Genomic DNA, 23,089 nt, shown 5'->3' with positions numbered 1-23,089 from the left:
AGTAATGTGAAATGAAACAGTACATTTTTATTGGTTTGATTTGACATGGTACCAATTTTCCCTCTAATTATTTTCATCTGTGTGTGACAATGAAATGTGTGCACTCTAGCCGAGTCTACTCGCACTTCAGAAATGCAAAAACTTGCTGTTTAAAGGAACATAGGGCCAGATTTACGATCATTTAATTTTGCGAGTTGCAAATTGCAATTTTGTGCAACTCGCTATGTGCAATTCACAAAACGGAATGTACTAATGTGTAGTAGACTCATTTAAAGATTCCCAATGGGATGGCAAATGACCTGCCTCATCAATATTCATGAGGAAGGTCGCAATTTACGACGCATTGAGAATGGCCAGCACTCACAGGGATGGTGGCCTGCTGGGGTCAGCAGACTACAATGTCTTTGACTGCTTTTTAAATAAAGCCGTTTTTTTTAAATGCAGCCCGTTTTCCTTAAAGGAAAATGGGATGCATTTAAAAAAGAAAAATGAAACGTTTCTGCCCAACACAAAGGGGAAGGTCCCCTTCCCATTTGAAATGGCTTACCACCTACTTCATGTATTGAATCATGTATTGTATAACTCAAATCGTTTTGCGACCACAAAATCGTGTATACCAGTGCAACTCGCTATTAGGAAGGGATGCCCTTGGCACGCCCCTTCCTAATAGCAACACACATACCCTTTTTGCGAGTCGGTAGTAGGTCACCAACTCACAAAATAGGGTTTGTACATACCACAATCCTCTATAGCAATCGCAAAAGAACCGATTTTCGGTTTGTGACCGCTAAACATCTGTACATCTGGCCTAAAGTGTTTGAGCTATAAAAATCAGTGGCATGTGCCCTTTCTAAGATTTGTTTGGAATAAACATAAAAGGGTACATATTAACTCAAAATTTGTTGCAAGAAGTGGTCATTATGGAGGCTGTTTCACCAGTCTCTGTTTGTGATATCAAACTAGGCATATATCATTATTTGCTTCACAGTGAAAATAATGTTCCTAAACCATCCTGGCTATATGTGTGCACGCCCTTCCCACATGCAACTGCCTTTATCCTTCACATATCCCAAGAAGGCATGATTTACGTTTTTGTTTCACATGCAACTTAATTTAATCTGTTTTGCTCCCTCTAGTCATCCATAATGAATTCTTTGTTTTCAAGAAAAAGCTTAGTCGTAGTAATCATTTAAGTGACTTTACAATAATTATTTTTCAGCATTAACTTATACTCGGATTTTGCAAAGTCAAAATTAGTAAACTTACTCAAAAGTGTAAATTACTCAAAAGTGTAAGTTACCTTTGTGAACCATCTGGATTGGAAATGTGGGACGGGGGATTAATGTAAAAGTCTTACGATGCTCCATTTACCCAACGTACCCTGGGGTGCATCAACAAAGCTGAGTGCAGAGGGCCTTGTTTGGGAGCAGGTTGTGGTAGCATGAGGCTAGGGCTGCATTACGTAGAATTGGAGAAAGGAGTGTATAGCTCCAGCACAGATCCATCAAATATACATAACTGAGGTGTTGATTATTGAGTATTATGGGAGTTCTATGGGCCATGAATGAAGCCCAGAAAGAAAGAGTCCTGTCTGATCACAGGGCCTAATTGGAATGATGGAGAGTCGATAAAGTTTCAATAAAGTGGTGTAAGCAAAGAATTTGCATTTATATCCCCTCATGGAGGCACTCCAGGACGTTCATAGAAATGACTCTGTGTGTTTTCCAAAACTTGGATTTATTCCAAACGTATTTCAAATATTATGGAGTTTTGTTGCTCCATTTCATTAGTTTGTAGATATTAACAGCATATCAATACGATAACAACCATAGTTCTCCGATGCATTTCGGGCTGTACGCCCTTTGTCAAGGAGAGGCTGAAAAGAAGGAAAATGAGCCCGGGTCAGGATGAAGAGTTGAAATGGGAGGGTCAATGTGGGCCAGTTAAATAGTTAGCAAGTGCCGATCAATAGGTGAAATGACATGGGAGTCAAATAAATGTGATGACAAAATGAAAATAAACGTGCTTAATGCAGCGTGAATCATTACAGTGTGCATATGCGGCAAGCGCACGTGAGTATGAGGATTGAACTGTCGGGTGAAAACGTGAAAGATATACAAGCTCGCTATGATATCCAAAGCGGACTGTGAAGGATTCAGTACTTACTCGGTGTTTAGCGCCGTGGCGGTCAGCAAAGATAACGCGACGGTCTGAAGATGCGGTGTGGTGAATCAAAAGATAAATACATAGGTGCAAACATAAAAAACGGACTAAAAGGTTCGTGGGTGCTTATTGTACCTTTCATTTCTCCGACTTTTCATCATATCAGCCCTTTCTAGTCCCTCATTAGTTTCCTTCTTTCCCCAATCTAAGATGGCCACCACCCACGAACCTTTTAGTCCGTTTTTTATGTTTGCACCTATGTATTTATCTTTTGATTCACCACACCGCATCTTCAGACCGTCGCGTTATCTTTGCTGACCGCCACGGCGCTAAACACCGAGTAAGTACTGAATCCTTCACAGTCCGCTTTGGATATCATAGCGAGCTTTTATATCTTTCACGTTTTCACCCGACAGTTCAATCCTCATACTCACGTGCGCTTGCCGCATATGCACACTGTAATGATTCACGCTGCATTAAGCACGTTTATTTTCATTTTGTCATCACATTTATTTGACTCCCATGTCATTTCACCTATTGATCGGCACTTGCTAACTATTTAACTGGCCCACATTGACCCTCCCATTTCAACTCTTCATCCTGACCCGGGCTCATTTTCCTTCTTTTCAGCCTCTCCTTGACAAAGGGCGTAAAGCCCGAAATGCATCGGAGAACTATGGTTGTTATTGTATTGATATGCTGTTAATATCTACAAACTAATGAAATGGAGCAACAAAACTCCATAATATTTGAAATACGTTTGGAATAAATCCAAGTTTTGGAAAACACACAGAGTCATTTCTATGAACGTCCTGGAGTGCCTCCATGAGGGGATGTAAATGCAAATTCTTTGCTTACACCACTTTATTGATACTTTATGGTGTGTGACGGCCACACCACCCTCGAGTGCACCCTCCCTGAACAAACCTCTAATCAACATTGATAAAAAGTGCTGTGCACCTACCATTTACCTTTATTGTGAATCACGCTTATCCGCCAACCGGCAGGGAGCACGCCTATTAACAATATGCAATTTGAAGAAATTTCAAGAAGCACTGAAGCGAGGGCTCATACTCTCGCCTACGACGATAACGAACGCCAACGAATCTATGGATTGATCGAAGAAGATATCAGCCCGAGTGCACCCTCTCGCAATAGAGAGCAATGCTTGAAACAACTCATATATTTGTCAAAACGCCATATCAACCAGAAACTACATGCCAGTACATTACTTAGGTACCACAGAGCCCTCAGAATCCCACGTGGCCTTCGTATAGCTCTTAAGCCGTCACTTTGTAAAAATTCTAAAGACTTTAAAGATAAGTGGAACGGCATACTAAATAAATGCAGTCTCGACCTAATTTTATTAATCGTCGAAGAGTTGGCTAGTATTTTGAAAGACCTCGAACAAGAAATCAAAGAAACTGATAGTCAACTCAAAGACCTATCGACACCTGAAGAATTGACCTCGACACTTGAAGATATAAAAACCATCCTCGACAAACACCAACGAGAAATCAACGAACGTAAGATCCGCAAGTACCGAAGGGACACGCTTGATTACAAGCTGGATGAAGTATACACTTGGGCTGATGTATACGCCCAACGCCGAAGGAACAAACCCTACAACACCCAAACAGACACTTCCTCTTCAGGGAGAGATACATCTCAGCGTCCATCACAAAAAACATCTACCACGACATCCACAGTTCGTCCACCCACTCATGATCAGGCATCTTTCTCTGCCACTGAAGCAGAGCAACCCAACGCCGTTTATTTTTTAGGATTAGGCCCAGACACAATCACAGACCCCGGAGGAGCAAGAAGAAAAGATTTGGAAAGAAGCCCTCCGAACACACGAAGCACTGTAGCCAGGAAGGATCCGAAGCCCAAAAAACCAACTTAGTCATCAACATTTCTGACACAGACATCTCTGAACATCAACTGAACCTCCTCGAGAAGGGTACTTCTTTTGTTCCAGTCACCCACACCAATTTACTTGAGTTGGAAGTAAGCACCTTCAAGCTTACCAGGAAACTAAGGCTACGACACTTCTTCGAGAACATCGTACCTCCTACTACTGACATCAAAACAGATCAACTCATGGGCCTACGCCCGTCTAGCAACTACCTAGCCCCTCAAAGCCACAAAAGCATCGATCTGTTTGAGAAGCTAGTTAAAAACGACCTTGCAAAAGGGAATTTTGGAAATTTCAGTAAACGTCGAAATACTTCACAGAAAGATCTAGACACCTTAAAGACTTTAGCCAATAATCCCAACATCCGATGTGCCAAAGCCGATAAAGGCGGAGCGCTTGTGATAATGAACACAACCATGTACGTACAACGTCTATGTGAACATATTCAAGATCCAGACACCTACATGGAACTTCAGAATAATCCCACTAAGGAGTTCCAGGACTCGCTATTGAACATCATTAACCGGGCGCACAAATTAGGGACAATTGAAGACCGCACTAAAAAATACCTCATTACAGAATATCCTAGAAGCCCTAAAATCTTCATGAGCCCTAAAATCCACAAGAATCTCCTTGACCCACCTTTTCGGCCCATCGTTTCCACAAAAGGATCGATTCATGAACCAACTGGTAGCTGTAGAAAATTTGGAGACAAGAACCATGCGTTGAGCTGGAGGTTTAATGTTCTTGACTAGACTTTGTGGTCTAGTGACGTTGGCAACACGTGTTTCAGCTTCATTGATAATTGCTTGGGGATATCCTCTATCTAGGAATCGTTGGTGCATTTCCTTGATGCGATGAGTGTAGGTGTCTTGTTCAGAGACAATACGTTTAATGCGCAACATTTGTGAGTAGGGCAGGTGTTTTTTAAGAGACCCTTGGTGGAAGCTCTGATAATGAAGTGTGTTGTTGCGGTCGGTGACTTTTCGATGCAAGTCAGTGATGATTTTCTGGTTGTGAATTTTAACCTGTACATCCAGGAAAGAGATTTCTGTGCTGCTTGTTTCCCACGATAGAAAAATTCGTGGATCCTTAGTGTTAAGGTCCGTAAGAGCTGCGATGAGTTCTTCCTGTGGATGCGCCCATTTACCTTTATTGTGAGTCGATAAAGTTACCAGTGCTCAGTTTGCTTCAATGCCCAGAGATAGACAAAACCCTCATTTGGACCTGATTGTCTCTAATATATTTATTAAAGACAACTACGTCCAACGAAAACCATGGTACAAGATAAATGAACTCCTAACCCTGTACATTGCAGTCATAATACACCTGAAGTTACTAGTAGATAAGACCTCTAACAAGTTGCAAGTTCCTGATGAAACAAAACAGTTGTAGGTCCAGTTTCATTCTTTTGACTCTGGCATAATGCATACATGTTTTAATAAATGTATTAATGCATCAAAAAGCCATATGTGTGAGCTTCCATGCTAGAGTGCTGATATATTTCATATACTGCCTAAGAAATTGTATTTTAGTTTCAATTGATTCTTAGTTACAATCAGTGTGCCGCCCATGCAGCCCCACTCTATTGTCAGTGGTGCTGTTCGATTTATGACCAAGGTCCAGAGAGCATTGTGTGCTAGAGGGCTTCTTGACAATAATTATAACCAAAAGACGAGAAAGAAATTAAAGATGGAGCCAAGCTTTCGCAGGTGGCCTACATTTCTTGTGCCTTCTCTCTGGAGAGTGGGAACGCTCCCAAAGACGGTCTCCATACAGTGTGCTCTCCAAGAGTTTCCATTTAATTTCAAAGGCCATGCTACCACTAAAGCAACTGCCAACCACTGCTGTGTGAGCATTTTATTTCCTACGGTTGGTCAATTCACACTCGCGATACCCTAAGATGGGATGGGGAGCCAGGGCTTAGCTGTGAAGGACAAGGGTCTTGCAGGATTCTATGGGAGTCAGATGGAGGCAGGGCATAGCAACAGGCCCCTGTGACAGGAGAGAAGTGGGTTACTTCCAATTGAGTGAAATTGTAAACATACCTGATTAAAACACTTCTTTTAAACAAAGTGCTTCGGAATAGTATATTGGACCTAACCTCATGTCCAAAGAAGAAGATTTAAAAGGAAATATCCCAAAAGTCAAGAAGATTCAATATGGCTAAACTGCATCCTCAGTTTTAATGCTGTTTAGTTTTTGGTTAAGATTGCAGTTGTATCACTTGCTTATGAAGGAACGGTCTGACAGTTTAGCTACTATGAGCCTAATTACTATTATGTCTGTATTTAGTGGAGAGATGCGCGAGGGCTGGAATTCCCAATTCCAGCTGGTATCCTTACATTGAAAACGGGGGATATTGAGATGTCTCTCAGAAATGGGGAATAACTGCACAGATCCATTGATACTGGGGTCTTTGCTGTGTGGTTTTCCCTGATTCCAGGGAGGAAATTGCAGTCATTTTCTGACTTCAATATTCAGGCGGTAGCGGCTCCTCCACTATGGCTGAGGAGCGTTCCCCCACTTACCAGCTGACAAAAAAAAAGAAAATGAAAACAAGAATAAACCCATGTTTATTATCATTTTATTTTTGCTCTGGAGCAATGGGGGCGGGACCAGGGGGCTGACAGGCTGGTGGAGTGTTTTGCACTGCAGTGCAGTGCGCATGACGGTCTGGCCGGCCGTCTCAGGGTGGCCAAACTGTCATTTGCACTGAAGCTCTCTCCAACCCCAGCAGCATAACCAGGTTAGAGAGAGCAGGCCTGTGCCAGTGCAACTGGGAGCGCAAATACTCAGCGCTCAGGCCAATCCTGATGCAGCTTTCAGCAACATGAAAGCAGTATCAGGATTGGCCGCAATGCAATCTGGGAGCCTGTGCCTGCAGAAGAGAGGGGGTGCGATGCAGTGAGGCAGATAAGTATTTTGTAATGTTTTAAATATGTTTCATCCATCCACCGTCCCCCCCCCCCGAACCCACCTCTCCACTCCATCCACACACCGGCCGCTACTGTGAGCAGATGGGAAGTGTCTGGGATATGGCCGGTGGGCGTTTGGAGGAGATCAAGACAGCCTTTAGTCTTCTCCCCCTTAACTGTTACAGGGGTCAGACAAAAGCTGAGCTGTGTTGATGCCCACTTCCCTTGTCCCTTCAGCAGGAAAAAAGTCTCCGAGTCGAGAACTATCAGGACTGGAGTTTGTGGTCCCATGATTGCAGGTGGTGGAATTCCACCCAGAGTTTTCGCTCTGGGTGAACTTACTCTACTCTTAGTCAGGGCCTTTGTATGTTGTGGCAGTGCATCTATTTCTGATCCTCTTTGTTTATTGTTGTAATTACTATGTATTTGTTTTGACATGAAGAGTCTGGCACAGAGTTGACTGGTAACATGCAGTCGTCCATGTAATTCCAATAGTAAATAGTCCAGGTGGAGAATCCTCTAGTAGGATTGCCTCAAACACAGCAGTAGTCAGGCACAGGTATTTCTGTAGGAAGACTTGCAACTGGTATAGAATTCTGAAAATGGAGGATTCAACACTTCCCCAAAAGGAGGATTTTCTGTTGTCACCCTAAGAGTACTCTTTGCTGCTTTTGTACTTCTCTGATCCCTGGAAGTGTACTTATGTTTCTGAGAGAGTACTTTCTATGCTGAGATTTGTGATTGCTTCCTTGTTAGTGGTAAAGTACCGCATAACTGTCCACACTGGCAGCATCAGCGGAGGCGGAACTGACGCCAACGTCTTCATCTGCCTCTTTGGAGACAAGGGCGACACCGGGGAGCGGCACCTGATTGACTGCAAGAACAACATGAATAAATTTGAAAAGGGAAATGTAAGTGGGCAAATGTTATATGTCACCACTTTTATCTGTCTAAAAAAATTATTGTTTTGCAGGATTTCTCTATGTTTACATTTTAGAAAAATAATTTCCTGGCATAGCAATGGCTGAGGCCTTTAATATGGGTCTCGGTCTCCCAACCGCCCTATTATGACTAGGGCGGTTGGGTTGCCCTGGGACTACTGCATCTGCTGCAACCGCCAGGGAATAGCCAGTCCCTGGTGGTCGTGCGGCAATCTTGAGGCCGCAATATGCATGGTGGGGCTGCTGCAGCCCCGCCAAGCACATTACGAGTTTCCTTACCACCACACTTTTCATGGGTAAACATCGTTTACCACGAAGTTTTTACAACGCGGTACCTTTAGCACGCATCCCTTACAACGCAAGTCGTTACCACGACTTGCGCTGGAGGGCGCTAAAGGATTAAAAATAGTACATTTACTATCCAAACACCTTCCCTAGGGTCCACGGGGACTGGTGTTAGAATAGTAAATTATACTATTCGAAATCCGCGCCCCCCAACGCAAGTCGTGGTAACGACTTGCGTTGTAAGGGATGCGTGGTAAAGGGATGCGTTGTGACAGTACGCGTTGTACCGTCATACATCCTTTTCATGGTGGTGCAACCGCAATGAAAAGTGTGACCGTGAGGAAACAAAGGAGGTCCTCTAGGGCCCCCTGGTGCCTCACGCCATGTGGATGCACGCAGGGGGGCACAACATGTGTCCCCCTGTGTGCATGCACACCAGTACCTGCATGGCATGGACTGCAGCAGTCCATGCCGTGCTGGTACTGCCTTTGACATTCCCATTGCAGTGCCTATTTCATAGACACTGCCATGGGAAAACCAAAAAAAAGCCTGTCAAGCAAGAGAAAACTCCTGATCATGCGGGCGGTTCAATCAATCAATCAATCAGGCATTTATAAAGCGCGCTACATACCCGTGAGGGTCTCAAGGCGGTTCTTACATAGGTTTGGCGGTGTGGGAGCAGGGCGGTGCTGCTCCTGCACCACCAAACTCATAAGGCCCTATGTGTTTTCATTATTTATGTTTCCATATAGTTCTTATTTTAGACCTGAGTATAGATTTTGCCCATTTGTTTCTTCCCAAAAATATTCGTAATAATTTTTTATGGCTGTCATATAAGGTTTTATTTGTAAATGTCTACGAATTTATGCATGCATGAAAGTAAATGTAAGTAAAATGTTTTCCTTTATTTCGTCTTTAAAGAAATATATCAAATGATCCAACATAAATGATCAAATGAATGCCAAGAGTAAGAGCAAACTGTCGCCTGGGGTGTGTGGATGGAAATGATTGAATTATTGAAATTATTGAATCTGTCATAAAGTAGAAAAATGACTTTTTTCTCTTGAGCACACTGGAGGTCCCTTCTCTAACCTATCACTTCACATGCTGTGGGGAAAGAGTACAACATTTTTAATCTAATAAACAAACCGGCTACCTAACCACTAACCACAGTCCGGCTTAGCAGACTCTTACTCTGACAAGAAGGCCTGAGCAATCTCTACAGTGGTAATACAAGAGGTGTTTGACACTCTTTTATGTCTAAAAGTAAACTGCTGCTATTTAGACAAAACGACTGATTGGGAAAAAAATCAGGCCTTTTTTGACATATATAGACGTCCTAATCCTTCTGTCAGTGTTTCAGCTCGAACTCCAGAATTTCCAAGAAAATGTGAATGTTCTGAGCCAAAAAGGCGGGGAAATAAAGTTTCCCAGGAAGAAATTCATTATAGTCAAAAATGCAAACATTTGAATGAGATGCATTTTGTTCTTCCACGAAAGCAAATGTTCCTAATTCTAGTTAGTGTCAGAGCTATGCATATACGATGTAATCTAAAGTCTATATGACTCGGGTAGAATAGATTCTTGTCGTGAAGGGAGTGGGTGGAGACTTCCCGTCTTTACAGATTCTAAGAGTGAAATTGATAGCACTGCCCTCTTCAGTGTTCATCCAGTCACAGAACATTTAGTCCTGTTCCTATTCTGCTCCTCCACACAATGCACCAAGGAACTAAAATTAACTAGGTAAATTGTGGTATCTTGCACTTTAGTGCTACTTTCTCATAGAGACTTCTAGCTGCAGATTCCTCACCTTTTGAATATTCCCCAGGCATCAGCACGGATTCTGACAATGACTATGACCAGGTGGTGAATTCTCTCAGCCCTATGCCGAGGTCAATTGGTATGAGGAATAGCAGGAGATTACTTTTCCCCTTGCCCTGCCACGTATGAATCTGCCTCTTATGCTATGGTTATGCGTAAGGCAGCAGAAATCCCTGACCTCCAGCTTCCCACCATGGAGGTGAAAACAAACCGTGCTGACTGAGGTCCTGCAACCTGGCCAGACTACCTCTGATCCCCTCTTCCCTTTCAAGAGGCCCTGATTAATCCCTTCCTAGGGGCTTTAGTCAAGCCTTGTACTGGCCTTCCAGGTATCAGGCAGATTGCCAGGCACCACCACCCTGCTCCAGTCGACCCAGCCTTTATATCACAGCACCCTTTTCCAGAGAGCAACATGGTGCAGGCCTCCACCAGCCAGACCAACCCCAGCAATTTCCTAACACTCCCTCTGACAGAGAATCAAAACAAATAGAGATCTTTGGTAAATGCCTCTTCTCATCAGCCTGTTTGGCCCTGCAATCGATCACTGCCTCATGTACGTTGGGACATTAGACTCATGCTCTTTGTGACTTATTGGCACAAGCCCTCCCGGGTGTACCGGATACTTTCACACTGTCCTTTTGCAGGTGATCCAAGATGGATATGATGCAGCCGCAGTCACAATTCATTGTGGCGTGGACACCACCTATCCGTTGGGTGATCTATAGGCCCCAGCATTGCCATTTTTTGACATGTGTAGATGCCATTGACTGGGTTCTTGGGTGATGTCCAGTCTTCCTTGATGGACATGCCATTCAACCGGAATCGCATGTCTGGGAACAAGGCTGCCTATGAACGCTTCCGAGAGAGTAGGGCCACTGCTTGCCTACTTGGCTTTCTTCCCAGCCTCACCAGCCGCAGCAATTCTACTGTCCCTTTCGTGCCTTGGGCCGAGGCATCCCTTACTGCCAGTTAGTTCTGCCCCAGCAGGGAACCCATCAGTTTTACAGTAGAGCCTGAGATGCCCTGTGCCCCTGAGGACAAGGTCAGCATGCCACCCAGTCCACCACCCTCAAGCCGCACCTGTCAGATATCTTTAGTATATCCTTAGATGGTCACAGCCACATAGTAGGAGGCAGAATCCATTGATCCATTGATTCTATCTAGGTGGCAAGCAATCACATTGAACAGGTGGTTCCTGCAGATTGTCTACAAAGGTTATGCTTTACCCTTTCTTTCATCCCCACTGAACTTTAAACCGCCCAGCCAGCGACTGACGGAGGACCAGCTTTCCATTTTGCAGCAGCAAGTGTGCACCCTTTTGGCCAAAGGGTCTGTCAGGAATGTGCCTTGTGGCAGAAGAAGCATGTGGTTGTTATCCTTGCTACTTTCTGGTGCCCAAGAAAGACAGAGGTCTTCAACCTATTCTAGATCTGTCTCCTCTCAACATTGAAAGAAGGAATTCAAAATTCTCACCCTCTGCCAGGTCTTTTCTGCCCTCCACCCTCGAGAACGGATGGTGGCCTTGGACCTGCAGGATGCCTATCCTTACATACCCATCCTGCCAGCCCATCAGTTTCATTTCATTTCATTTCATTTCATCAGTGCTATCTGTGGTTCGTGGTGGGACAGAAGCATTTTCTGTTCACTGTGCTCCCCTTTGGTCTCACCAGCGATCCATTAGCAAAGTAATGACAGTGGTGACAGCACATCTTCGAAGCTCGGAGGGGCCATTTGTTTACTGGCTGTTGACGACAGAATTATCCCAGGTAGATGTCAACCACCTCCAGACTATGGCGGACGTCCTGTCATCTTTGGGGTTCACTATCAATGTGCAGAAGTCACATCTGATTCCTTCTCAGATGCTCCCCCCATCGGAGCCAATCTGGGCACTGTTCTGTTTTGGGCCTTTCTCCTGTGAAAGAGCGTCCAGGACCGTCATGATATGACCCCGATTTTTCAGCCTGGGTTCTGGATTTTAGTGAGGTTGACTCTGAGGCTCCTGGGACTCATGACCTCCTGTTTCAATTCCAGCTGGTTAAGACGCCAGGTGGAATATAAAAACTCTGCAGTGGTATCTGAAGTCACGGTGGGCTCAACATCAAGGCAACTTCTCCAAACAACTTCGGTTTTGTAGGAGACTGCGAATGATCTGCAGTAGTAGTTACTGGACCCCAATTGGGTCAACAGCAGACCCCATTCCCTTCCCAACCCAGAGGTGACATTTGTGATGGATCCTTGTGGTGATTGTAACGGTGAACAACCTTTACAACGAAACTTTTACAACGAACTACCATTACAACGAAACTTTTACAACGCAAACTATTACAACGCATAGCGCTGGGGGACACTCTAGGATAGGGAATAGGTTTAATGTACTATCCAACACCTTCCCTACTATCCACGGGGGCTGGAGTTGGAATAGTAAATTAAACTATTCACTATCCAGCGCCCAAAAGCATTATGCGTTGTAATGGTATGCGTTGTAAAACTTACGATGTAAAGGTAGGCGTTGTAATGGTATGCGTTGTAACGTCATACATCCGATTGTAACCACCTGGCAGGCTCATTGAATGCCAGGGCTGACAAACTCAACCATCAGCACCTAGCGAATCACAAGTGCTGTTTACCCGTGGAGGTGGTGCAAGGTCTCTTCCTTGAATGGGGAGAGCCTTGGCTTGATTCATTCACCAACACCGAGAACACGCAATTTCAGCACTTCTGCTCATTGGAGTTTCCATGGCATCTCTTACTCAGAGTGAGACTCAGGACTCCTGTATGCCTTTCCGCTGCTTCCACTCCTGCCCTACGTTCTGAAGAAGATCAAAACCAACCCAGTCCCCAGTCATCCTAGTGGCTCAAGACTGGGCATGGAGAGTATGGTACCCAGAACTTCTGGCTTGAGCATGTGCTCTCTGATCAGGCTGCCTCACCAGGAGGATCGGCTGTTGCAGCAGAAAGACCGGGTTTTCCACACTGGCCTTCACAATCTCTACCTTCATGCATGGTGACTGAGCTGCACCCAACAAATGCCTTTCATCTCCCTGCGTAGGTAGTTGATTTCATCTTGGTAATTCCTGTTGCAGGGAAATGTTTGTGGTTTGAGGCGGCGCATGTCCAATAGACCAACCCCAAGTCCAATTGTCTGTTATTTGTTCTGTCCCTCACCAAACAAGACCTTGCTTTGGACACAGTTAAAGATTATCTTATAGCCCTTTGTGCCTTCCTGCGATTGACCAAACAACATTCCTTGTTTAAATCACAGGTTATGAGGTTTTTGGCAAGGTTGCAGCATCTGTTTCCCCCTTCTTGTTTTGTGATGCCCCAATGGGACCTCAATCTCGCCCTTACTTATTTGATGTGTACTCCATTCAAGCTGCTCCACAACTGTTCTCTACATCTCCTCAACATAAAAACGTTGTTCCTGCTTGCCATCACCTCAGCGCAGCATGTGAGTGAGCTTCAGGCTTTGTGTGTTCATTCACCATAAACCACCTTCTTCCCGTTAAGCTAGTTCTGTGAAAATGGGCATCCTTTCTACCGAAAGTTGTGATGCCGTTCGACGTCAGACAAACCATCATCCTGCCGGTGTTCTGTGCTCTGCCTCGCCCCTCTAAGGTAGAGTAAAGACTCCATTACTTGGATGCCTAGAAGAGTGCTGTTTTTTCAGCGATTGTACTAAAGACCACAGGGTGGACGATCAGCTTTTTGTGAGGTTCGTAGGGGTGAAAAGCAACAAGGCTGTACAGTGGCATGCCATCTCGCTCTGGATCGTGCTTTACTTTAAAGTCTGCTATGTAGTGGCCCAAAAGAAGGCACTGGAAGGACTGCACACTTATTCCACCAGGGCCAAAGCTGCTACTACTGCACTAGCACCCGGAGTCCCTATTCGTAGACATATGCCAGGCTGCCACGTGGGTCCCTCCATAAGTTCACAAAGTACTATTGCTTGGACAGCCAAGTCTGCAGAGAAGGACACATTGCTCGCTCTACCCTGTGTGATTTTCTAGTTTGAGTACATTCACAGTTCACCTCTAATTAGTTATTGCTTCGGTATCTATTCAAAAGATGAGGAACCTGCAGCTAGAAGTCTACATCAGAAGAACAAGTTACTTACCTTCGTTAACACTTTTTCTGGTAGAGACTCTTTCTAGTCACAGATTCCTCACCGACTGTCCCATCCTTCAAATTCTGTAATTGGACTTGACCGATCAATAAAATCCCAAGTCTAGCACACTAGTCTATCAGTTTGCTTTTGGGGATCCACTTCTGGGAATGCAGACAGTCTCAAAAGCAACTGATGTCAACACGCAGGAGTGGTGCGCATAACGAACCCACACGTCACTTTCGCGGCATAACAGCATTAATTCAGGGCCACACAGTGCCCCCTTCCGACATACAGACATACTATGGAAAAGTTACCAGTTCCAGTCTGACACCTAGGGAATCTTTGCAAGGTGAGGAATCTGCAAATAGACAGAGTCTTTACTGCCAAGAGCGTTAACAAAGGTAAGCAACTTGTTCAACAGCCCTTCGTCCAATTATGCAAAATGCAGTAGTAAAAAAAATATATATGGTGAGGGCAAACATGAAACAAGATGTAAATATATACTAGTAAACTGTAATAAATGTATCCACAGGGCAGCCTACCACTTTAGAGAGGGAATGTTGAAACTGAAGCTCTTTATACTTCTCTATTCTTTTTTTCTCTCCAAAGGTGGATGAATTTATCATTGAAGCTGTCAGTCTGAAGCAGGTGAGGAGGGTGAGAATTGGGCATGACGGAAAAGGTGGAGGCTGTGGCTGGTATCTTAGCAAGGTGGTAGTTCGGGAAGATGGACAACCAGAAACCCAGGCGGTGGAATTCCCATGTGACAGGTAAAAGTACCTCTTAAATGTTGTTTGATCCAAAAGGGTACCACATTTACAGAAATGTTGATATTTGCCTACTCACTATCAGAGAGGTTATCATTACCAACTCACCCCAATCAGGATATGTTCATTCTAAAAAAAAAATAGCAATTCAAAAAGTATGTTTTTATTAGTTGAAGGCAAATTAACGCAGATTACCACTGGGAAAAATCTCTGACTCTGATACCACAGGGTCCCACATTTACCATGTGCACAGTTTGGTATCATACGGCACTTTCTGAACGTTAGGATGGGAGATAACCTGCCAACAGCATGTGTTATTCTCCATTCCGAGTTGGGAAAACTTGATGTGTTCGCTGCCTGCACAAATTGGGCTGAGTTTTACTTTGGAAAAATCATTGAGGTAAAACCACCTTGTTTGCACAATTTGTGTCCCGGTTATAATCTTTGCCTGGAATTGAGATAAGCACCCAATTTAGAATGAAGGCCTTCACCTGAATTAACAATGGCATGTATATGTCATCTAAAAGCAATAGGCACAGGAAAGCAAGAGTGATCCTGGAGAAGGAATGTGGTCTGAAACATGATTAGCACGTATGTAGGTAATTCTTCCTCCTATTTTTCTGACCTTCTTTTTGTTGGCTTTAGGACTCTGAGCACTTTACCAATGCTGACCAATGCTAAAGTGCATGTGCTTCTACCCTAAACATGGTGATGTTGGTGTATACATGATTGGCAAATTAATTTTACATATAGGTCCCTTGTAAATTGGTATACCATATACCCAGGGCCTGTAATATAATTGCTACTAGTGGGCCTGCAACTGGTTGCGCCACCCACACAAGTAACCTTTCAAACCTATCTCAGGTCTCAGGGCAAGATCTTTGGTCCCGATGCAGAAGGGCGGTATATCAATGGAGGACTAGCTTTGCTGCGTCACAGCTAATGTCACCCATTAACCACCACAATAAAAATAATTTAGGTATGTTTTGAGTGTAGCTCACTATTGAGCACATATGTCTGCATGAAAAGCGTCCAACAGGAGCACACAGGATTATTCTCACTTAGGGACAGAAGGGGTTAACATACAGTTTATAACTATAAATAAAAAAATACAAATATATTCTGCTTATCGGTGATAGACGACCAACAGTGTTTTAGCTTGTATGTGCCCAGTTAATATAGGAGGTTTGGAGCTGCTTACTAAAAGTCTGATATGAACACTGTCAAATAAAACACTGCAGAAATATCTAAAATCTCTTTGGTAAGGAGAAAAAGCTGGTGGATTCCGACAGACATATAGACCTCAGTCGCAAACATATTTGTGCACCGTTGTCTAATTTAGTTGGGCAAATAGCGATATTTACTCTGATAAATTGGGCTATATTTACGTAACCTTTTTGTGGTTGCAAAAGGTCTGATTCACAGAATCCGTTCATCTGCAACTGCAAGAGGGCTTTTCTATATGTACAAACCACAAATTGCAAATCAGTAACTTGTTACTGAATCATAATTTTTGTTTGTGACCAAAGTCCGAATCGGTATTTGGGAGGTGTGTGTTAGGGCATCTCTTCCATTGGAATGTATTGTTTTGCAACCAAATTCCAGTCGCAAAATATCAACCTTGTACCACCTCCTCAAAGTAGGTGGTTAGCCATTCTCAAATGGGAAGGGACCACTGCATGCTCTAAAAAATATGAAACTTATGCCTTTCATTTTTTTAACGCAACCCGTTTTCCGGAGTCACATCTAAAAGAAAATGCTTTCTTTAAAAGCAGTTACAGAGAATGTAGTCTGCTTACCTCTGCAGGCCACCATCCCTGTAATGGCTGCCTCACTAATATTCATGAGGTAGGTCAAATTGCGACCCCACTAGGAATGGGTAACTTCAAACCGACCTACATCACAAAGACACATGAGAATTTAAAACTACACTTTTTACCAATTGAGTACCTTGAACTACATCCCACCTATACCAGGCTTTTGTATCACTCAGTTACACCTGGAAGGAAGGTAAAACTCTCCTCTTCAGGAATCTTCTCACGGCCACCAATAGGAAAACTCAAAAGCAGCAATAAAGTGCCTCCTTCCTCCCCACCCTTGTGTACCCGATCTTTCTTGACTCTGTAGGTGGCTTTCGAAGTATTTAGGTTAATGCTTTAATTTGGGTTGAAATTATTGCAAATATTCATTTTAATTTTATTTTCCAACATTTTGAGTTATATTTTTTTTGAAAATTCCTAAACAACTGTTACTTACACCAAAGTGTTGATTTATAGTTGTGGAGTAAAGGAATATTACTCCAATTATCCATTTCACTTTCACCCTGCTCTGAGTTTGACCTTACAGTGAATGGTATAGCGGCAATTTAAAGTGACTAGATTTTTGGAGTAATGTATATTTACACCAAAACTCTAACTTATGAGTTTAGGGCTGAAAGATTGTTTAGGACACAGTATATAAACTTATCTTGGATTCACTGAAAAAGCACAAACATTTAAAAATGTTTAAAACAAGTAAAAATGGTTTTCATTAGAAAAAGAGTGTTACTAATTAAGAGAAAATACGATTTTTATATTGTTAAAAGTAGTGACATTAAAAATGATGCATAGAATTTGAATTCTCAAAACTCTTAAGAATAATACTTTCACAAATGAATGTTAAACTATGATCCGAACACAAAAAACAAAATTTGAAAGGTCTCTGTCTTTTACAGTTGGAAAAAGTCAAAGTTCAAAGAAAGTTCACAACTGACTTTGTCATTCTGAAGATAAATGATATATGTCACTATTACCTAGACGAATTTTGCTCACTTTATCGACTACGGGCGGATGAACCTCTGAGTTGGGGTGGGTGGAATTTGAAACAGTGACTTACAGTTTAGACACAGATCTCCACAGGTGGAACTCAACTCACTGCACTGCCAAAATGACAGTGTATGATACGCGTTTTTGGAAACGCGCAGCTGTATTTATAAGATGAATCTCCAGATCAGCGCCGGTAAAAATATTGTTGAATAAAGTCAACAACCTCTGGTGCAATTTTAAAGTTCAACAAACCTACCTTAGATTGATCTACAACAAAGATGAGTAAGTCTACATCTGTGAATGTGAAGAATTTGACAAATGGCTTGCTCAGGGGGTATGTTCCTTGCTACTGCTCTGTGTGGAATGGTCAGTCGAGGTGTTGGTTAGAGACCCTTAATCTGTTGGGTTTTAAAGAGATATATATTAAAATGTGAAAGATTTCTTCTAAAAATCACACAATATTATTAAATAGGTATCTTCTTTTTCAAATGAAAAAGCTTTCAAACTATAGTCAGAGGTTAATAAATATGTAGACCTGACAGTGCGGTACTACTTTATAACCACCCTGAATTTCCAAAAAAACACTGCCCCAAGTGTTGTCATACAGAGTACGTTGAAAGGGGATATATCAGAGCACTGAAATTATACAACTCAGCACATGTCTCGCTTGACTACACATTTAAGGGCATATTTACGAGAAACTGGTGGAGCCCTGTGATAGGCCAAAATTGGTAACGCCGTGCTCCAACAGTTTCAAAACGCAGGGATGCGCCGTATTCATAAGAATGTGGTGCACCCCAGCTTTAATCCTAGCGATGACACTAAAAATGCTGCCTAATGCCAGCACAGGTACCCTAGTGCAATTTTGCTAGGGTGCCTGCGCTGCAGGGCTAATTGTTTATGTGCCGGAAGGCACACCTTCCTACAAATAAAAACACGATTTACAGGCGATTTGCTCTATGTGTGCTGCAGAGTGCAGCACATGTGGAAAGAGCAAAATATGAGGGGAAATAGAACATTTCTCCTCAAATCACCTGCTTAAGACCAGGTATTCCCTGAGGGTATTTTTGACGCATCTCCATACTTTGTAAATATGGGGCAGCGTCAAAAAGCAATGGTTGTTGCTGCAGAACGCCCACTGCAACACCCATTGGACGCCCCTTTGCGATAAGTGCTGCATGAATAGGGTTGGAACAGGTGGAACTCCCTTGATGCTAATGGCTTATTGCATATATGTAGCTACCTACAGTGATGTGTTTTTCATGTTTAAGAAAAAGTGTATTATGAAATTATCTTGTATTGTTGTTCAACAATAAATGCCATCTGAAACCAAAAAAAAGAAGTTGTCCCGACCTATTAGGATATAGGTCGGTTTGCACATTTACCACACTGTTCGCAAAAATACTGGTTGCAAATTGTGACCAGTATTTTGCAACAAGTGCTATGTACATTTAACCCAAAGTCCTGCTGCTGATTTGCAGAATCTGAAGTGTAGGAGTAAATTGACTGCATCTTCTAATTGTTGGGTAATAGGCTTTGCAGAACGAGAACAGTTGCACAATTCCCAACTTTATAAGTACCTACAAACTTTTCAGGCATTTTTCCATGCTGGATCAGTTGCAGATTTACTCCTTGTATGGAGTAAATAACTTTTAATGGTAAGAAAGGGAGAGGATTCAGTCAAAATATTTGCCCACATATAAACAAAAACAGAAAAACTAAATTCTGTGAAAGTAGTATGCACATAAGGGTGACATTTGGGCAAGTACAAAAGCAAGTTGATTTGTGTGTCACAGACAAGGCAAATGCTAATTGTTTATCCATTCGTACCGTAGGTGGTTTGACAGGAACGAAGACGACGGTCACATCGTTCGTGAGCTGGTTCCAGCAGGGGATTCACCAATGCTGAAAAGTAAGCTTTTTATTCAGTTCTGTGACTTTCTAATTTTGTCAGTTTGAAAAGCAGCACGTTGAAAGTTCAACGCCAGTGGCGTAGCAAAGGGGGGTGCGGTTCGCCCCGGGCGGCACAAGATTTGGGGGCAGCGGCCTCCTTACCCCCCCTTACCTGCGGCTGTCACGGGGCGGCAAACGTAGGAATCACCAGTACCTGAACCCCCCGCTCTTAAATGTGCCGCCGTGGGGCGGCAAACGCAGGGTCCGCCATGGGCGGCAAAAGGTCTACCTACGCCACTGTTCAATGCATAGATGTCAGGTCACAAAGGTTTCTTGAAGTTTGTACTTATCCTATTTAGCGAGTCGCAATCTTTTTGTGACTCGCTAAATAGGATTAGTGACTCGCTATTAGGAAGGGGCGTTCCAAGGGCGTCCTTTCCTAAAAGCTAGTCTGAGCCCTATGTAAGACTTTTTTGCGACCGCAGTCACATACCAGTCGCAGTTCACCACCCTTCTTAGAAGGGTGGTAAAGCACTCGCAAAGGGGAAGGGGTCCCCTGGGGACCCCTTCCCCTTTGTGAATGCAGGGGAAAATATTTTTAGGGGCAGGCAGTTGTCCCAGGTGCCACTACCGGCTCTTAAAAATATGAAACGAAAACTTTTCATTTTTCTTTTTTTAAATGCATCCCGTTTTCATTTAAGGTAAAAGGGCTGCATTTTTAAAAAAAACTGCTTTATTTAAAAGCAGTCCCATACACGGAGGTCTGCTTAGCCCAGCAGGCCACCATCCCTGGGAGGGCCAGCCATTCCCAATGGGGTCCAAATTTTGAGTGCCTCATGAATATTGATGAGGCATGCAATTTACGACCCATTGGGAATCGTAAACAGTGTCTCAGATGATGTTGTACATGGTATTTTGCGACTCGCAAATTGTGACTTGCAATCCGGCGCAATTTGCGAGTCGCAAATTGTTATGGTCGTTCATCTGGCCCTTGGTTTATATACTAACTAGCAGCCCGTCCCGACCTTGTCCGGGAGCATTCAGGCTTCCCCTCCCCCAACATTGCCCAGCAGCCCGTGCCCCCGCCTTCCCCGTCCCCCGCCTGCCCCGACCCCGCCTGCCTTGTAGTCTGTTATGTTGTAACTCCCCGTCCCCCGCCTGGCCCGACACCCGCCTGCCCTGACATTAACTCCCCGTCCCCCGCCTGGCCCGACACCCGCCTGCCCCGACATTGTCCCCGGAGCCTTACCTCATCCGCCGTTCCTCAGTTTACCGCTCCTGGCCACTCTGTGTTGTAACTCCCCGTCCCCCGCCTGGCCCGACGCCCGCCTGCCCCGACATTAACTCCCCGTCCCCCACTTCGCCCAACACCCGCCTGCCCCGACATTGTCCCGGGAGCCTTACCTCATCCGCCGCTCCTCAGTTCACCGCTCCTGGCCGCTCTGCTCCTCACCGCCTGTCCGCCGCCACTCCTCCCCCGCGCCATGTCCGCCTCTCCGCTGCTCGCACCGCCGCTGGCCTGTCCGCAGCTCCTCACGTCACCGCTCCTCCCCCGCACCATGTCCGCCGCTCCTAGGAAGCCGCTCCTCCCTGTGCTCCTGACGTGAGCACGCACGTCGCGGCCGGTGCTACTTTGGAGGGACTACTTTTGTTTTTAATATAAATGTTTTAAATAACGTTTATTTTTTAGATTTATATAGTCTATAACCATCTACACACCCTGACGATTTCAATGGTGTATCGGGTGTGTAGATTGGCGCCATGGTTCCCGAGTTTACCCGCCTCAAAGCCTGAAAGTTCTTACTTTATTATAGTAGTATAGATGGCAAAGCCATCCTGTTACTAGCCAATAACCTACCTACAATGCCTGCACATGTAATAATATGAAGGTTTCTCCTTGCATGTCTGTAAGAATCTGTTGCCCCTCCAATCGCCAGTGTTTGCACTGGGGTGAGCAGAATGCTGCTTTCTTCCTGTGGAATTTGGCAACTCTGCATACTCTTGTAATGCAGAGTTCCGGCCAGATTCCTCCACTCACCGCGTGGAGGATTTCTTTTCCTGCAAGGATTCAAAATTGTGAGCTGGTGCGTGCGTGCAAGATTTGGCATCCCTTACTTTGATTTTCTAATGCGAGCGGTTGCGGTCAGAGGACTGCTTTTCTAGAAGGTGTGCGGGAGCTCGGGTAGATTCTCTACTCAAGATGCAGCAAAATCAACTCGAATGGCTGAACACTTGTGCTAAATTGCAGCACGAGCAGCGCAACATGCATAATTTCTTCCCGTTGGCGGAACTCCACAGAATCTGGCTGAGTTTATATGTAACTCCACGGAATTCTGAAGAGTGAAACTCTATGAGATCCACCCAGCCCTTGTTTGCACCTACCTTTACCTGTTATTGCTGGTGATATCTCACCTGAGTTTTAGTGAAACTCCTGTTATGTCCTCTTTGACCCTCAGATAGAATCACAAACAAATCCTTACATGACTTTTGTCCCTGTTGACATCACCAGAAGTGGCATCATACAGCCCTTGACCCTGAGTAAAGTAAATACAAAAAAGCAAAAGTACAGAACCTTGCAGAAACCTAGTGCTAACACCAGAAGTGACCTCACACAGCCCTTGACCCTGAGTAAATAAAAAAAAGCATAAGTACAGAATCTTTCAGCATCCTGGTGACATCACTAGACATGACATCACACAGCCCCTTGATGCTGAGTAAATTAAAAAAGCATAAGTAGAGAACCTTGCAGAAGACTGGTGACCAGAAGTGACATCACGCAGTCACAAGGGGTCGCGGGGGAGAGTTCATTTCTTGTTGGCCCATAGTTTATACTCCTACCATAAGTTATGGTGCCACAAATGTATGGCTTCTAGTTCCCTGCTAGTGCTCGCCTCTTCTGTATCTTGGGCAAAAGAGACTCAAGAGGTGGCTTATCTGAAGGCAGCTATGGCCTCTAGAGCACAAAAAACATTGGATCCAATCTGTGACCTTCCAGACCCCTCAATGCAGTACATGAAATGAAATGAATGAAATGAAATGAAAAGAGTCTTGTAAACGCGCGACTTAGCCCGAAGGCATCAAGGCGCCTAACAAAAAAATCAAAAAGCGATAAAACAGTAACTACAAGTACGCCTTTGCAAACAACCAGGTGTTTAAAGCTTTACGAAAGCGCGGGACGGAAGGCTGAGCTTTAATTTCGCATGGGAGAGTATTCCATAGCTTAGGAGCGATTGAGGAAAAGGCCCTACCGCCCCATCTGCTCTTACAAAAGCGAGGTACCACCAGCAAATTCTTTGAGGAAGAACGTAAGAGTCTGCCCGAAACATAGGGGGCCAGCAATTTCTTGACCCCACCTGCACCATTGCCAGAAAGTGCACTATGAGTCAGGCAGAGCACCTTGAAGGTGATCCTCGCTTCAATAGGAAGCCTTAAGAACGACGTAGTAGTAGACATACAATACCAGTTTTAGATCCA

The 23,089-nt window shown here is 44.1% G+C and overlaps 1 protein-coding gene across 2 annotated transcripts in view; it reads left to right on the top strand.

The window, feature by feature from the left end:
• Positions 1-23,089, top strand: part of LOXHD1 (lipoxygenase homology PLAT domains 1) — a 1,099,077-nt gene that overhangs the window by 639,937 nt on the left and 436,051 nt on the right. For both annotated transcript variants that reach the window (XM_078674764.1, XM_078674763.1), the window contains 3 exons: positions 7,756-7,910; positions 14,761-14,921; positions 19,558-19,634. In XM_078674764.1, the coding sequence (XP_078530890.1) occupies positions 7,756-7,910; positions 14,761-14,921; positions 19,558-19,634 (393 nt within the window). The remainder of the gene's footprint in view (positions 1-7,755; positions 7,911-14,760; positions 14,922-19,557; positions 19,635-23,089) is intronic.

Source organism: Lissotriton helveticus, chromosome 2_1 (genome assembly GCF_964261635.1).
Source record: "Lissotriton helveticus chromosome 2_1, aLisHel1.1, whole genome shotgun sequence".
NCBI classification, from domain to species: domain Eukaryota; kingdom Metazoa; phylum Chordata; class Amphibia; order Caudata; family Salamandridae; genus Lissotriton; species Lissotriton helveticus.
Note: the sequence above shows the minus strand (reverse complement) of the source record. Positions and strands in the feature narration are given on the sequence as shown.